At 38.4% G+C, this 18,729-nt stretch overlaps 1 protein-coding gene across 1 annotated transcript in view; it reads right to left on the reverse strand.

Moving 5' to 3' along the window:
• OVCH1 (ovochymase 1) overlaps positions 1 to 18,729 on the reverse strand; it is a 93,175-nt gene that overhangs the window by 16,240 nt on the left and 58,206 nt on the right. Inside the window, exons 19-21 of the mRNA XM_068560300.1 lie at positions 6,612 to 6,737; positions 3,231 to 3,278; positions 1,696 to 1,920 (exon numbers count right to left, since the gene is read on the reverse strand). Of these exons, the coding sequence (XP_068416401.1) occupies positions 1,696 to 1,920; positions 3,231 to 3,278; positions 6,612 to 6,737 (399 nt within the window). The remainder of the gene's footprint in view (positions 1 to 1,695; positions 1,921 to 3,230; positions 3,279 to 6,611; positions 6,738 to 18,729) is intronic.

An 18,729-nucleotide genomic window follows, 5' to 3' on the forward strand; every position in this document is an offset into this window, starting at 1 on the left:
GGGTTGTAGGGTTGGATGCTATAAACACCTCATATTAATCTTATGGAGAACTGATAGCTTGATATTTTGTATCTCCTCCACCTCCATACTCTCAATTGCTTTAGAATCCTTGGCAGGAACCAAACTCATTGATAAGAAAAAATTTAGATAACTTTGGAATTTCAAAGCACATTGCTGAACTTACTGGTGTTATAAATCCTAGAATATCATAGGAGTGGTTAAGGTCCCTGGAAAAAGATAGCATCAAAACTCTCCTCTTGGGGCTTCCCTGGTGGCGCAGTGGTTGAGTCCGCCTGCCAATGCAGAGGACACGGGTTTGAGCCCTGGTCCGGGAAGATCCCACATGCCGTGGAGCAACTAAGCTCGTGCGCCACAACTACTGAGCCTGCACCCTAGAGCCCATGAGCCACAACTACTGAGCCCGCATGCCATAACTACTGAAGCTCGTGCGACTAGAGCCCGTGCTCCGCAATGGGAGAAGCCACCGCAATGAGAAGCCCATGCACCACAACAAAGAGTAGCCCCGCTTGCTGCAACTAGAGAAAAGCCCCCGCAGAGCAACGAAGACCCAACACAGCCAAAAATAAAATAAATAAATAAATTTATAAAAATTTTAAAAAATAAAAATAAACCTCTCCTCTTGCCCTTTGTGATAGGTGGATTGTAAAGGTGTCCTGATTGGCAGAACTGGTTGGAGATTGGAGAAGGTGATACAATATTGAATTACAAAACCTTTGGAAAAGTTCCCTCTATGTGTCAATCTTAGAACAGGATATTGCCTGACATCCAAACATGGTAGACACCATGTGGTCAATAAATCTCCAAAGATTATTCAAGATAATTGACCTTTACCTTTTAATAATTTACCCTGGGCCTAAAGAGAACCACCTTTACTGTGAGGATGAAATCTGAGTAAACAAATTTCAAAAAGTTACCTAAAAATGCAGTTTAGGAAATAAAACCTCTTAAAACATATGACCTCCTGAGAAAAACAAAATTAGTGTGCTCCCTAATGGTAAAATGAGATAGGAATCACTGGATGAAATCAAAAAGAGCTGGAATTAAAGGTCAAGATCCAGTGAGTACGGTCTCATGCTCATCCCATTGTGTTCAATAATACTCAGGGGCTTCCCTGGTGGCGCAGTCGTTGAGAATCTGCCTGCTAATGCAGGGGACATGGGTTCGAGCCCTGGTCTGGGAAGATCCCACATGCCGCGGAGCGACTAGGCCCCGTGAGCCACAATTACTGGGCCTGCGCGTCTGGAGCCTGTGCTCCGCAACAAGAGAGGCCGCGATAGTGAGAGGCCCGCGCACTGCGATGAAGAGTGGCCCCCGCTTGCCACAACTGGAGAAAGCCCTCGCACAGAAATGAAGACCCAACACAGCCATAAATAAATAAATAAATAAATAATTTAAAAAAAAAAAAAAGTAAAGCAAGAATAGAGAGAAAATAGAAGAGTAAGAAAGAGGACACAAGTACATCACATAAATAAGCATGACATGAAGAAAATTGATGTACATTAAAAAAAATAATAGTAATACTCAGGATTCTGCTGAAGGATCTGATGGAAAATCACTGACAACAAATGATATCATTCCAAAGGCAAATGTAGGTCATGGTTTCCATATATATGATTATATAAATGCTTATATGAATGCCACTCAATGTAGGACATTTAAGAAAGTTCAGTTTACCAAGTAATCTTGATTGCTGATCTGGTCCGTCATAAATATTGAAGTAATCCCATTCACAGTTCCAAGATTCTTCTGTTATAAAGCCTTTAATCACTGCCTTCATTTTATTTCCTGACATAGAATAAAAAGTCCAAGTGCAGCTCAGCATGTTAGGATAAATGTTAGGATAATTGGGAGATGTGATCTCAATAGAACTAACTGGAATCAAATCCAATACTGGACATCCTTGAGGCAAAAAGAAAAAAAAAAACATATTTAATACAATAATGAAGGATCTGGTTTTAATGTCTACAACTAGGTCATTAAGACCTAAACTATAGGGCTTCCCTGGTGACACAGTGGTTGAGAGTCTGCCTGCCAATGCAGGGGACACAGGTTCGAGCCCTGGTCTGAGAGGATCCCACATGCCGCGGAGCAACTAGGCCCATGAGCCACAATTACTGAGCCTGCGCGTCTGGAGCCTGTGCTCTGCAACAAGAGAGGCCGCGACAGTGAGAGGCCCACGCACCGCGATGAAGAGTGGCCCCCGCTCGCCGCAACTGGAGAAAGCCCTCGCGCAGAAACGGGGACCCAACACAGCCAAAAATAAATTAATTAATTAATTAAAAATTTAAAAAAAAAAAACCTAAACTGTTGTGTACTTTTATAAAGTTCTATCACTATTTTTTTGCTTCCATAGCTCCTTATGTATGGTGACACAGGGTTTAAATGACTTGTTTTGAAAAACTGACACCTCCCAAAAGAAGACAGATTAAAGTTCTTTGAGTTTAACTCACAAACTGTGAACCACTAAGTCAACCATATCTTTATTTCAATGTAGTTTTGTTGCTCATTTTTAGCACCCAATCTTCTAAATCCCCGAGTAAATTAAACACTCCTAAAATTCAGCCTACATTTCAAATTACAATCATTTATTTGGTAGGGAAATTTGGATTACTCTCAGATAGTTGAAACCAGGATATGAAGGTTCACAAGGGCCAAGGGGCTACTACACCAAAAAGAGATTTGAGGAATTCAATGACATTTTGGGTTTACTCCAAATGCTCTAGGTATTACCCAACCTAAAGTTAATGTCATCCAAAAACATTTACTTCATCAATAATCTTATCATTTTGTTTCACTATGCAATGGCCCAGCCAAAAAAGAAAAAGAGAGAGAGAGATACATGCACAATCCAAAAGACATAAAATATATGGAAAGAATGTTAATGAATAATAGAATTCAAATAGTTAGGGAAACTCCCATAAACAAAACATGTGTTTCTTACCCATTAATTAGATAGGGCGCTACCTTGTTACTCTCTACTCCCTGATCTGACCCAGGTCTCCACCACCCCCAAAGTTTGACACTCAGAAAACTAGTACAAGTTCATATTTCACTATAAAGCAAATAGAATAAGGACACAACACTGGAAAGTTTTTGATAGCAGCCAGGGTATACTTCTTCCTAAACAGTGTTTAGCAGCAAAGATATTCCTCACTCTATTTCCATAATATCAGGTAAACAAAGCCAAGACAATGAAGCCAATTCCTTACCTCCTTTCTCCTCTTTACCATTAACTTTAATTTTTCCTTTCACAGAATCTAGAATAAGAGAATATTCAAGGTCAATATATCCTATTTAATACTTTATATTTCTTTATTCTTTTGTTTAAGTGATACATTTACATTGTAGAAAATTTTAAAAAAAAACAGATTTCAAAGGAGAAAATAAAAGTCTCCTGTAGTCCCATCCTATAACCAATACTCATATTTTAATGTAACTCCTGCTTTTTCCTAAGCTATAGTATATACATTTTTTAATTGTATTTCATTTTATACCATTGTAACCTCCCCTACCCCCCCAATTGTGAATATTTTTCCATACTACTAAATATTGCACATACATTTTATGGTTTTATATTTTTTACTCACATAGATATAACAATTTCTACTGATATATTTTAATTTGTAATCTCAAGAATATGAATGATGAGTCAGATCTTTAACAAACCTCACACATGGGGTAAATCTATTACATTTCTGCTGTTGTTAGAAAAATGTCTGCACTAAAGCTTTTCTGTGTTTATCTGAAAACAGAAATTGAACATGTGTACGAAGTCTGCTGAGTTGACTTCTATTCATCTTTTAGCTCTAAGCCAAAGGGATTTCTATAAGCAAAACAGATGTATTTCTTATCCATTTATTAGATAGGGAGCTACCTCCTTACTCTCTACTCACTAATCTACCCCAGCTAGAATGTCATTTCCTTTATTCAAACAATTCTTGAGCATCATCTATTTGCTAGGCATGTTGTACATTTTGGAGATAACAGCCATGGGGCATGCTTGGTGTGTCTGGGGAACAGCAGGAAGGATGGTGTAGAGCGAGCACTGGGGAAAATGGCAGGAGAAGTAGTCAAGGAGGTAGCCAAGAGCCAGATCATATAGAATCTTATAGGTCACTGTAAGGACTTTTACTAAGAGTGAGCTGGGAAAATATTGAAAGATTATAAGCAGAGGAGTAACATGATCTGAATTATTCTTTTTAAAATGATTATTCTGGCTAGAATGATTATTCTGTTTAGTCTGGCTATTAGTAAAACAGACTAAACAAAGGCTTGTATCAGAATGTTATAGTGACGTTGAGAGGTAGTTGGATTCCAGATCAGTTTTGCTGAAGGCCCACAGATTAACTAAATCCAATGAGAGATGTGAGAAGAAAAGTCAAGGATTACCAAGATAATGGCTTGAGCAATTAATTAGTAAACTGTAGTTGCCATCTACTGAGGTGGGGAAGATTGGTGGAGGAAGAATTTGGAGACAGGGGTAGGAAATCAAGACTTGAATTCTGGTCATGTTAAGTTTGAGATGCTTATTAGATATCCAAATGAAGAGGGAGGCAATTGGATATATAGCACTGGAGTTCAAAAAAGAAGTTGGGACTGGAGATATACTTTGGGAGTTATCTGTGTAAAGACGGTATTTAAAACTAGGGATTGGGTGAGATCATTTAAGAGTGACTACAGGTAGAGAAGAAAAGAAAGTCAAGGACTTGGTCCTGGGACACCTCAACTTTTAATAGTAGAGAAAAGGAGGTGCAACCAGCAAAGAGACTCCAAGGAGACCAATGAAGTAAGAGGATAGCCAAGAAACAGTGGTTTCCTGGAGGCCATGACAAATGAAACTCCAGAAGGAAGAAGAGCTTATCCGTGCCAAATGCTGCTATTAGGACTGAGAAGTGACTGTTGGATCTGAACCTGTGGAGGTCACTGGTAGCTTTGGCAAGAACACCGTCTGGGGAATGGTAAGAAAGAAAGCCTTATGGGAATGGATTCAAGAAAAAATGAAAGGGTAAACGGGTAGACAGTGAGTAGAAATACATTTCAAGGTGTTTTGCTGTAAGAGAACAAAGAAATTAAAGTTTTCCTAGAATTCCATGCCCATCCTTTACCGAACTAAATAAGATCTCTCCTTCAAAACTTAATATAGTTGTTTTTTCACTCTATATTTTTCTATGAGATTATTTGATTAGTTGACTGAAAGAAAAATGCACAACCTAAGAGCTATGAGCTTGTTTTACTCAGGGTCTTACTGAGGACTAACCCACAAGACAACTGCTCAGTAGCTCTGAGAAAGCTGTTCCGAAGAGGTAGGGGGAGAAGCCAGCTTAAATGTGATTTTGGCTAGGGAATATGTGCAGTCAAGCACATGTCTTGATAAAACATTACTGCTAGTCACAAAGTACAGAGATCTGAAGTTAATGATTTTAGTGCTTTTCTGTGTATGGGAAAATGCAAAATCTGGGTTCATTAATATTCTTCCTGAGATATACATCTAACTATGCAAGGGGCCTGCTTTTCCAAAGCACAGAGCATCCTGTTATCACCTTAGTTTCTTCCCTCTGAAGCACAGAGTACACTGTCCATCAGCTACTGCAGTGGGTTAATCATGGCAGAACTGGGTGATAAGCAACAGTCTCTGTCCTCTGTTTACAGATTACTGACTATCTCCCCCACTAGACTGTAAACTCTTCTAGAGCAGGGACTGTCTTGTTCATTGCTGAATCCTCAGTGCTTTAAACATGGCCTGGCATAAGTTTAAAACAATTTGTTGATAGTCTGAATAATTAAAGGCTTAAATGTGAGATTTTATTCTATTTTATGTTAGCCCCTTACGGTATACTTTCACTTACATAATTTGAACTTGATGCAAATCTTCTTTGTGTTCTCCATCCAACATTTCTCACATAATCAGACTAAAAAAGTATAATGTTTTTGCAGAAATATTTCTACAATTGTATTCCAATTAACAATTTTAATGAGCATGAATTGAGTAATCTTAAGGACTAGAGCAGTTCTAATAACTATTCAGAATTAAGCATAATTGCAAATGCTTTTTCCATGATACCCAATTTCCATAATTTGCAAAAGTTCCAATTTTCATAATGCTGTCTATGCCTTCACCAAAACTATAGGAATGTTGGGCAAAGCATATTTTTCAATAATCTGGTTACAACAAATATATATGAACTATCCACCAAACAAGTTTTAAAAAAAGAATCAATTACTCTTGATATTAGTACATTAAGGAAATGAATTTCAAAATAGAAAAATTACTTGAAACTTTTAGGCTAGGGATAAAAATTTCCTACTGCATTTTTACAATATTCCAAGTATACAGAAAACTAGACAAAATTATTAGTTGCTGTAAGAAAAAATGAAAAATCTGATCAATCTTATGCCTTAAGGAGGTTTAGCTTGAGACCTCCACAGATTATAGAAATCACAATCTTAAATATTGTTTTTTTTCTTCTCCCCTATAGCTGACAAATGAAATAAAGAATTCAAATCTCTTTATTTGATAACACATATTTTCTAATAAAGCACAATAAAACAAACATACACAAAAACAAATATGAAAAAAGTAATAGACTTACCAGACATATGAAAAGAATATCTCAAAGAAAATTTTTCCATGGCCAAACTGACATTGTATGTGAAAATCAACATCATAAGAGGACCATGAGATTTTAATGAAGGTGAATCTCCTTCACATAGATCTCCTAGACAAAAAAAAAAAAAAATTCTTACTATTCATCAAGGCAAAGGTTATTGATCAAAGTGAAAGGAAAAAAAATCCTATTTTTAATACAAATTTATACTGTATCCCCTACCAACAATATAAAAATGGGAAAATTAAGCAAAATAAAACCCAATTAGAATAGAGAGAGATGTTCCGGATTCTTGAGTGTAAGCAGTTCTAAGAAAGTGGTTCCAAACCAACTAGGACACTGTATCCAGTTCTTATACTGTCTGAAATACTTAGGTAGATCTTTTTAAAGCCATATAATATAAAAGAAGGTAACATGGTTGATACAAAGCAGGGCCCTGTGGGGCTCCTGGGCACAAAGGCCTTCTGTGTCCCCCCCCCCCCCCCCCCCCCCCCCCCCCCCCGTTTCTTGAATTACAGGAAATAGCCTCCATTCAGCCTCCATGACCTTCCCTGAGTTTCAAAGGGCAGATTCAAGCAGTTGCTAATGAGGGAAGGGAGGGGATGCGAAACCAGGGAGAAACAAACAGTCAAGAGAAACAATAGTACAGCCTGGTTGGGGCAAGGTCCTAGCTCCCCATCAACGGATACCCACAGCAATATCTTTGAGCTGTTCTGCAGATACTGAAACCCCCTTCAGGTGGGAGAAGTTAACAATTAACCATGGTATGCTGCTCACAAGCACATAGGCCCCAGACTAGTTGGAACCTGAAGGTTGATGATGCTGACTCCTACTTACCTCACCACCAACCAATCAGAAGAATGTCCACGAGCTGATCATGCCCTCTTTGAACCATTACTATAACACTTCTCACTACCCTCTCCAAGTGGGGACACACGGTTTTGAGGGCATTAGCCCACTGTGACCCCCTTTGCCTGGCAAAGCAATCAAGCTATTCTTTTCTACCTCACCCAAAACTGTCTCCAAGATTTATTTTGGTCTCGAGGTACAGAGGCTGGTTTCAGTCTAGCTAGGTCATCAGGGAACTAAAAAAATATTTTTGTCACCCAACTGAAATAACTATATATAAGGGAGTATATTTGAGCCTTAGCTACATACAGCCTTCATTTATCCACAGCACAGCCAAATGAATAAGAGGCAAGGTACAGTAATTGGCATGCAAGTCAAAACCACTAGCTGGTGTAAATGAAATTTTTTTAGGCAGTAGTTCTTAGAGGTCTCCTGTGGATCAGAATCCTAGGGCTAATTAGCAATGGTTTCGCTCAACCTCCCATTACCCCTGGGCTTCTAAAGCATCCTTCAGAAGATGATGGAGACTGATCCTCACCGATGGTTCTCTCTCTTGTGAGGCTGACTGCTAATAGCCAGACTGCTGTCATAGAGTTCTCTGTAACTGCTACCCTATGAATCTAGTTCAGCTTCTAGAACAAAACATTTTTCTTTCGTCTTTTGCTTTTTATTTTTTTAAATAACTTTATTTATTGATTTATTTATTTTTGGCTGCGTTGGGTCTTTGTTGCTGCGCACGGGCTTTCTCTAGTTGCAACACGCGGGCTTCTCATTGCGGTGGCCTCTCTTGTTGTGGAGCACGGGTTCTAGGCACATGGGCTTCAGTAGTTGTGGCACATGGGCTCAGTAGTTGTGGCACACGGGCTTAGTTGCTCCATGGCATGTGGGATCTTCCCAGACCAGAGCTCGAACCTGTGTCCCCTGCGTTGGCAGGCAGATTCTTAACCACTGCTCCACCAGGGAAGTCTCTCATCTTTTGCTCTTTATAGTTTTCTTTAAGATAAGAATGTTTAACCATTCTCTGGAGAAAATTTGGAGAATTTTAAAAATAATTACTTATAATCTTGCAATCTAGAAATATCCACTTAAACATAGTGGTGTGTTTCCCCTTAGACCTTTACTTAAGTCATACATAGCACTTTTTAAAAAAAATTAAAATATACTGTGTAATTTTTTCATTCCAATCTTCTCACTTAATATTGTTAACACAAGTTCATATGCCCGACACACGGTGAGGCCAAACAAACTGAAATGTCGGAGTCTGGAGCAGAGAAAGGTTTATTGCAAGACCATGCAAGACTCATGCCCTAAAAAGCCTCAAGCTCCCCGAAGGGTTTAGGGAAAGCATTTTTAAAAGTCAGGTCCTTAGGCTCCAGGAGGCCTGGGGCTCTGTGCTCATGGTCATCAAGTAGTTAACATCTTCCATTTGGTGGGGTGGGGGGGAGTGTTGGTGGTCCACATCTAAAACAACTCAGGAAATTTGCAGAGTATGGGGGGAAGGCCTGTCCCTGGAAGGCCCTATAGGATCCTGCTCAGTTACAATATTACATGTAAGATTTTTCTGTCTTCTAAAAAAGTTAGCTGAAAATATTTTATTTAGTGGTGGCATAACATTTTAGCCTATGGATTTACTATACTTTTCTTAACCAATTTCCTATTTAGATCCTTTTTTTTTTTTTTTTGGCCATTATCATAAATAACACCAGCTGAATGAATATCTTACACATAAATGTAAGGCATATTTTTTATAAATATAAATATGGGTGAAAATAGAAATGCTGAATAAAAGGTTATAGATTTATAGCTTTTGAAAAACATTTCTATGTCTTCCTCCAGAAAGCATATGACATATTATACCTAAACAACAACATGAAAATGTCTGTTACACTGCATTTTGTTTACAAAGTATAATCATTCTTCAAATCTTTTTTGTCAGTTAAGTAGGTAAAAATTTTTTTCATTTCTGTTTTAAAGAGGCTAAGTATTTTTTCTCACATGTATTTATTTATCTATGAATTGCTCATTCAGATCACTTGCCCATTTTTATAGTAAGGTATATCTAGGAAAATAGTAATTCTGAACTGCGTTTTAAAATTAATTGATTAAACTCTTATTGTACTATTTAAAAATTGTTTTATGTTAGGGATCCTCTTAATTCTAAAAGAATATAGCTGTGCTTTACAATTGTTGAGTCAGGGTTTATTATCATAAGGTTGACAATTCAAATCTGCTCCCTGTGACAAACCATTTCTAAGTTTAACTGATCATACTTCTGAAACAAACATTCTAACAAAAGCAGTTATAACACACATAGTTTCAAGTCAACAATTCTAGAACTATTAAGCTTTTCACTATTATAGGAAAACTGCCCTTTTTAATAAACAGATGGCCAGAGGATCACTTCATTGTGACAAGAGGCAAAATAAGGAGAGATGTAATTTAGATTGTATAGTAACTGATATGCAAATATTCATTAACCTTCCTTATCTATCAAAAGAGGTTAAGGGTTAATCCAGTGCTTTTTGTTTTCAAAATCACTTGGGTCAATAGTTTGTAATTCTTTTGGAAAATGAACAAAAGACTCAAAAGCCTTGGGAACTCTGGTTTTAACCTGAAATTCATTCAAGGCTGAGTCAAAGATATTTGGGCCTGTAACTTAATTTTATTTTACAGATTTGGGCTTTTCTAATACTGATTTGTAAACATTCCCTATATTAATTACCTTAAGCCTTTCTCAGAGTTGTTGAAAATCTTGTTTGTTATTTGCTTTTTAATTTTGTTTCTGTTGAAGAAAAGTTTTTAGTTATAAAGGAGTTTATTGATAATTTCCTATTGTCTTCGATTGCTTTTACATGAGAAGATCCTTCTCCATCCATAACTAATTGCTTATTTTTTAAACTTTTAATGGATTAAGAAAAATGCTTCACTCTTTAATCAACTGTTCTATGAGGTGAGAGAGAATATAATTTATATTTTCCTCCCTGATTTGTAATGCCAAATTTATCACATATAAATGCCTTATAGTTTCTTGGGCCCCTTCTGGTCTATTTATTTCTAGTCATGTGTGTCTATTCTTGTACCAGTACTACCCTGTGTTAATTATCATTATTTTAAAGTATGCTTTAATACTGATAATTCACCTCATCATCTGGTCATTTTTTCCCCCAAAACATTTTCAGCTAGTTCTGTTTATTTTAAGGATAAACTTTAGAGTTACTATCAATTTCCTCCTCACGCTCCAAAAACAATTCCCATTGGGATTTTGCTAGATTTTGCTATATTTCTAAATTAATTTGGGGTGAATTAATGTTAATTTTGTCTTCCAGTTTTAGAACATGGTCTTTTCTCTATTCAGATCTGTGTCTGTGTGTGTGTGTGTGTGTGTGTGTGTGTGTGTAAATTTCACATTTGCACAATAAAACTCACATTTCATTTTAAGGTTATTCCTAGTTACATGGTTTTTGTTGATAATTATGATTGAAGTGATTTTTCCATTATATCTTTTTTTTTTTAAACATCTTTATTGAAGTATAATTGCCTTACAATGGTGTGTTAGCTTCTGCTTTATAACAAAGTGAATCAGTTATACACATACAATATGTTCCCATATCTCTTCCCTCTTGCATCTCCCTCCCTCCCACCCTCCCCATCCCACCCCTCTAGGTGGTCACAAAGCACCGAGCTGATCTCCCTGTGCTATGTGGCTGCTTCCCACTAGCTATCTATTTTACATTTGGTAGTGTATATATGTCCATGACACTCTCTTACCCTGTCACATCTCACCCCACCCCCTCCCCATATCCTCAAGTCCATTCTCTAGTAGGTCTGTGTCTTTATTCCCGTCTTGCCACTAGGTTCTTCATGGCTTTTTTTTTTTTTCCTTAGATTCCGTATATATGTGTTAGCATACTGTATTTGTTTTTCTCTTTCTGACTTATTTCACTCTGTATGACAGACTCTAACTCCATCCACCTCATTACAAATACCTCCATTTCATTTCTTTTTATGGCTGAGTAATATTCCATTGTATATATGTGCCACATCTTCTTTATCCATTCATCTGTCGATGGACATTTAGGTTGCTTCCATGTCCTGGCTATTGTAAATAGAGCTGCAATGAACATTTTGGTACATGACTCTTTTTGAACTATGGTTTTCTCAGGGTATATGCCCAGTAGTGGGATTGCTGGGTCGTATGGTAGTTCTATTTGTAGTTTTTTAAGGAACCTCCATACTGTTCTCCATAGTGGCTGTATCAATTTACATTCCCACCAACAGTGCAAGAGTGTTCCCTTTCCTCCACACCCTCTCCAGCATTTATTGTTTCTAGATTTTTTGATGATGGCCATTCTGATCGGTGTGAGATGATATCTCATTGTAGTTTTGATTTGCATTTCTCTAATGATTAATGATGTTGAGCATTCTTTCATGTGTCTGTTGGCAATCTGTATATCTTCTTTGGAGAAATGTCTATTTAGGTCTTCTGCCCATTTTTGGATTGGGTTGTTTGTTTTTTTGTTATTGAGCTGCATGAGCTGCTTGTAAATCTTGGAGATTAATCCTTTGTCAGTTGCTTCATTTGCAAATATTTTCTCCCATTCTGAGGGTTGTCTTTTGGTCTTGTTTATGGTTTCCTTTGCTGTGCAAAAGCTTTTAAGTTTCATTAGGTCCCATTTGTTTATTTGTGCTCTTATTTCCATTTCTCTGGGAGCTGGGTCAAAAAGAATCTTGCTGTGATGTATGTCATAGAGTGTTCTGCCTATGTTTTCCTCTAAGAGTTTTATAGTGTCTGGCCTTACATTTAGGTCTTTAATCCATTTTGAGTTTATTTTTGTGCATGGTGTCAGGGAGTGTTCTAATTTCATACTTTTACATGTATCTGTCCAATTTTCCCAGCACCACTTATTGAAGAGGCTGTCTTTTCTCCACTGTATATGCTTGCCTCCTTTATCAAAGATAAGGTGACCATATGTGTGTGGGTTTATCTCTGGGCTTTCTATCCTGTTCCATTGATCTATATTTCTGTTTTTGTGCCAGTACCAAACTGTCTTGATTACTGTAGCTTTGTAGTATAGTCTGAAGTCAGGGAGCCTGATTCCCCCAGCTCCATTTTTCGTTCTCAAGATTGCTTTGGCTATTCGGGGTCTTTTGTGTTTCCATACAAATTGTGAAATTTTTTGTTCTAGTTCTGTGAAAAATGCCAGTGGTAGTTTGATAGGGATTGCATTGAATCTGTAGATTGCTTTGGGTAGTAGAGTCGTTTTCACAATGTTGATTCTTCCAATCCAGGAACATGGTATATCTCTCCATCTATTTGTATCATCTTTAATTTCTTTCATCAGTGTCTTATAATTTTCTGCATACAGGTCTTTTGTCTCCTTAGGTAGGTTTATTCCTAGATATTTTATTCTTTTTGTTGCAATGGTAAACGGGAGTGTTTTCTTAATTTCACTTTCAGATTTTTCGTCATTAGTGTATAGAAATGCAAGAGATTTCTGTGCATTTATTTTGTATCCTGCTACTTTACCAAATTCATTGATTAGCTCTAGGAGTTTTCTGGTAGCATCTTTAGGATTCTCTATGTATAGTATCATGTCATCTGCAAATAGTGACAGCTTTACTTCTTCTTTTCCGATTTGGATTCCTTTTATTTCTTTGTCTTCTCTGATTGCTGTGGCTAACACTTCCAAAACTATGTTGAATAATAGTGGTGAGAGTGGGCAACCTTGTCTTGTTCCTGATCTTAGTGGAAATGGTTTCAGTTTTTCACCATTGAGGACAATGTTGGCTGTGGGTTTGTCATATATGGCCTTTATTATGTTGAGGAAAGTTCCCTCTATGCCTACTTTCTGCAGGGCTTTTATCATAAATGGGTGTTGAATTTTGTCGAAAGCTTTCTCTGCATCTATTGAGATGATCATATGGTTTTTCTCCTTCAATTTGTTAATATGGTGTATCACATTGATGATTGATTTGCGTATATTGAAGAATCCTTGCATTCCTGGGATAAACCCCACTTGATCATGGTGTATGATCCTTTTCATGTGCTGTTGGATTCTGTTTGCTAGTATTTTGTTGAGGATTTTTGCATCTATGTTCATCAGTGATATTGGCCTGTAGTTGTCTTTCTTTGTGACATCTTTGTCTGGTTTTGGTATCAGGGGGATGGTGGCCTCGTAGAATGAGTTTGGGAGTGTTCCTCCCTCTGCAATATTTTGGAAGAGTTTGAGAAGGATAGGTGTTAGCTCTTCTCTAAATGTTTGATAGAATTCGCCTGTGAAGCCATCTGGTCCTGGGCTTTTGTTTGTTGGAAGGTTTTTAATCACAGTTTCAATTTCAGTGCTTGTGATTGGTCTGTTCATATTTTCTATTTCTTCCTGGTTCAGTCTTGGCAGTTTGTGCATTTCTAAGAATCTGTCCATTTCTTCCAGGTTGTCCATTTTATTGGCATAGAGTTGCTTGTAGTAATCTCTCATGATCTTTTGTATTTCTGCAGTGTCAGTGGTTACTTCTCCTTTTTCATTTCTAATTCTACTGATTTGAGTCTTCTCCCTTTTTCTCTTGATGAGTCTGGCTAATGGTTTATCAATTTTGTTTATCTTCTCAAAGAACCAGCTTTTAGTTTCATTGATTTTTGCTATTGTTTCCTTCATTTCTTTTTCATTTATTTCTGACCTGATCTTTATAATTTCTTTCCTTCTGCTGGCTTTGGGGTTTTTTTGTTCTTCTTTCTCTAATTGCTTTAGGTGCAAGGTTAGGTTGTTTATTCGAGATGTTTCCTGTTTCTTGAGGTAGGCTTGTATTGCTATAAACTTCCCTCTTAGCACTGCTTTTGCTGTGTCCCATAGGTTTTGGGTCATCGTATCTCCATTGTCATTTGTTTCTAGGTATTTTTTGATTTCCCCTTTGATTTCTTCAGTGATCACTTCGTTATTAAGCAGTGTATTGTGTAGCCTCCATGTGTTTGTATTTTTTACAGATCTTTTCCTGTAATTGATATCTAGTCTCATAGCGTTGTGGTCGGAAAAGATACTTGATACGATTTCAATTTTCTTAAATTTACCAAGGCTTGATTTGTGACCCAAGATATGATCTATCCTGGAGAATGTTCCATGAGCACTTGAGAAAAATGTGTATTCTGTTGTTTTTGGGTGGAATGTCCTATAAATATCAATTAAGTCCATCTTGTGTAATGTATCATTTAAAGCTTGTGTTTCCTTATTTATTTTCATTTTGGATGATCTGTCCAGTGGTGAAAGTGGGGTGTTAAAGTCCCCTACTATGATTGTGTTGCTGTCGATTTCCCCTTTTATGGCTGTTAGTATTTGCCTTATGTATTGAGGTGCTCCTATGTTGGGTGCATAAATATTTACAATTGTTATACCTTCCTCTTGGATCGATCCCTTGATCATTATATAGTGTCCTTCTTTGTCTCTTGTAATAGTCTTTATTTTAAAGTCTATTTTGTCTGATATGAGAATTGCTACTCCAGCTTTCTTTTGATTTCCATTTGCATGGAATATCTTTTTCCATCCCCTCACTTTCAGTCTATATGTGTCTCTAGGTCTGAAGTGGGTCTCTTGTAGACAGCATATATATGGGTCTTGTTTTTGTATCCATTCAGCCAGCCTGTGTCTTTTGGTGGGAGCATTTAATCCATTTACATTCAAGGTAATTATCGATATGTATGTTCCTATTCCCATTTTCTTAAACGTTTTGGGTTTGTTATTGTAGGTGTTTTCCTTCTCTTGTGTTTCTTGCCTAGAGAAGTTCCCTTAGCATTTGTTGTAAAGCTGGTTTGGTGGTGCTGAACTCTCTCAGCTTTTGCTTGTCTGTAAAGGCTTTAATTTCTCCATCACATCTGAATGAGATCCTTGCTGGGTAGAGTAATCTTGGTTGTAGGTTTTTCTCCTTCGTCACTTTAAGTATATCCTGCCACTCCCTTCTGGCTTGCAGAGTTTCTGCTGAAAGATCAGATGTTAACCTTATGGGGATTCCCTTGTGTGTTATTTGCTGTTTTTCCCTTGCTGCCTTTAATATGTTTTCCTTATATTTAATTTTTGACAGTTTGATTAATATGTGTCTTGGCGTGTTTCTCCTTGGGTTTATCCTGTATGGGACTCTCTGTGCTTCCAGGACTTGATTAACTATTTCCTTTCCCATATTAGGGAAGTTTTCAACTATAATCTCTTCAAATATTTTCTCAGTCCCTTTCTTTTTCTCTTCTTCTTCTGGGACCCCTATAATTCGAATGTTGGTGCGTTTAATGTTGTCCCAGAGGTCTCTGAGACTGTCCTCAGTTCTTTTCATTCTTTTTTCTTTATCCTGCTCTGCAGTAGTTATTTCCACCATTTTATCTTCCAGGTCACTTATCCTTTCTTCTGCCTCAGTTATTCTGCTATTGATCCCATCTAGACCATTTTTAATTTCATTTATTGTGTTTTTCATCATTGCTTGGCTCCTCTTTAGTTCTTCTACGTCCTTGTTAAATGTTTCTTGCATTTTGTCTATTCTATTTCCAAGATTTTGGATCATCCTTACTATCATTTTTCTGAATTCTTTTTCAGGTAGACTACCTATTTCCTCTTCATTTGTTAAATCTGGCGTGTTTTGACCCTGCTCCTTCATCTGCTGTGTGTTTTTCTGTCGTCTCATTTTGCTTATCTTACTGTGTTTGGGGTCTCCTTTTCACAGGCTGCAGGTTCGTAGTTCCCGTTGTTTTTGGTATCTGTCCCCAGTGGCTAAGGTTGGTTCAGTGGGTTGTGTAGGCTTCCTGGTGGAGGGAACTAGTGCCTGAGTTCTGGTGGATGAGGCTGGATCTTGTCTTTCTGGTGGGCACGTCCACGTCTGGTGGTGTATTTTGTGGTGTCTGTGGCCTTATTATGATTTTAGGCAGCCTCTCTGCTAATGGATGGGGCTGTGTTCCTGTCTTGCTAGTTGTTTGGCATAGGGTGTCCAGCACTGTAGCTTGCTGGTCGTTGAGTGAAGCTGGGTCTTGATGTTGAGATGGAGATCTCTGAGAGATTTTCGCCGTTTGGTATTACGTGGAGCTGGGAGGTCTCTTGTGGACCAGTGTCCTGAAGTTGGCTCTCCCACCTCAGAGGCACGGCCCTGATGCCTGGCTGGAGCACCAAGAGCCTTTCGTCCACACGGCTCAGAGTAAAAGGGAGAAAAAATAGAAAGAAAGAAAGAAAGAGGCTATAATATAGTGAAGTAAAATAAAGCTATTATAAAGCAGAGCTATACAGACAAAATCTCACCCAGAAGCATATACATATACACTCACAAAAAAAAGGAAAAGGGGAAAAATTAATATATCCTGCTCCGAAAGTCCACCTCCTGAATTTGGGATGATTCGTTGTCTATTCAGGTATTCAACAGATGCAGGCACATCAAGTTGTTTGTGGAGTTTTAATCCGCTGCTTCTGAGGCTGCTGGGAGAGATTTCCCCTTCTCTTCTCTGTTCGCACAGCTCCTGGGGATCAGCTTTGGATTTGGACCCGCCTCTGCGTGTAGGTCACCTGAGGGCGTCTGTTCCCCGCCCAGACAGGACTGGGTTAAAGGAGCAGCTGCTTCGGGGGCTCTGGCTCACCCAGGCCGCGGGGAGGGAGGGGTACAGAGGAGGCGGGGCGAGCCTGCGGCGGCAGAGGCCGGTGTGACGCTGCAGCAGCCTGAGGTGTGTCGTGTGTTCTCCCGGGGAACTTGTCCCCGGATCACGGGAGCCTGGCGGTGGCGGGCTGCACAGGCTCCCAGGAGGGGCGGTGTGGAGAGTGACCTGTGCTCACACACAGGCTTTTTGGAGGCGGCAGCAGCAGCCCCAGCGTGTCACGCCCGTCTCTGGGGCCCGCGCTGATCGCTGCGGCTCGCGCCCGTCTGTGGAGCTTGTTTAGGCGGCGCTCTGAATCCCCTCTCCCTGCGCGCCGTGAAACAAAGAGGCAAGAAAAAGTCTCTTGCCTCTTCGGCAGCTGCAGACTTTTTCCCGGACTCCCTACCAGCCAGCTGTGGTGCGCTAACCCCTTCAGGCTGTGTTCACGCCGCCAGCCCCCCATTATATCTTTTAACTAATTTTTACTGGGATGGTTTTAAGGATACGATTATTGTATCATTAATTTATATCTATTTTTTCCTAATTTGACCTAGTTTTAAGATAGATAATACATTTTCAATATTAAACTATTCATGCATTCTTGGGATATAGCATAGTTGGTTATGTTAAAAATATTCATTCAATAACCTATTGACCTCAAAAATTGAGTTAACCCCTAGAGGCTGTGAGTCTTATGTGCAGAAATTGAAACAGAGTCATAAAATGTTTGTGGAGGAAGATAGGAAATATTACATATGTTTTGTGAACTAATTGTAAGTAAAGAACAAATTCTAAGTAAAGAACAACAGATATATAGTTCATTAATTCTATAAATTATAACTGATATAACTAATGTACTGTTTTCCATTTTTCTTTATTTCTTTGTTCTTCCAAACTGTGTGTTCTCCAACACCCCATTGATGGAGAGGCAATAGGGAAACAACAGTCTTATCTTTTCTTCTAAGCACCACAATTTTAAGAATATGAATTAAAATGTATAATGCTAATTCAAACACAGCAGAAGCTTGGTTTCTTTTATATTGGTTAACATGCATTCTCTCATTTAATTCTCAAAGTAATCTCATGAAGCAGTACAAGTAACAGGTATTCTGTAAGGCAAGAAAGCAAGAAGCATAGATAATTTCCAAGGATACTGGGCCTAGATGCTATACTCTCCCCACAAGAAGCTAAGCCCTTATTGATGTTATGTTGACTCAGTACCAGGAAAGCTCCATGTTTACTAACATTCCCTTAAGTAGAAACACAAAGATTGTTAATACACCTGCTTCTGGGATGGTAATGTAAGCCTGAAGAATAAAAGGACAGTGGGTTAGCAATTGGCTATTTTATCAACTCTGGCAGGGCTCTACCTACGTGGAGAGTGACACTGGCATCTGGGTCCTTTCTAAAGAGTCAAAGACCAGCAAAATGCCACACATCCTCTCCCTCTGGGAGTCACCTTGTTACCTTAGGCATCTGTATCTCTGACTTACGCAAATTGGGAATTTTTAATGCCCATGTATCTGTGTGTGCTAGTGATGGTGGAGTCTCTTCTTTTAAATCACACAAAAAGTTACAGGTAGATTATCTTCATGTCACAAATGAGGACAGTGATTCTTAGAAAGCTCTGGGGACATTCCCAAAGTCACTGAATTACTATGTGGTAGA

This window comes from Eschrichtius robustus, chromosome 13, assembly GCF_028021215.1.
Source record: "Eschrichtius robustus isolate mEscRob2 chromosome 13, mEscRob2.pri, whole genome shotgun sequence".
NCBI classification, from domain to species: Eukaryota; Metazoa; Chordata; class Mammalia; order Artiodactyla; family Eschrichtiidae; genus Eschrichtius; species Eschrichtius robustus.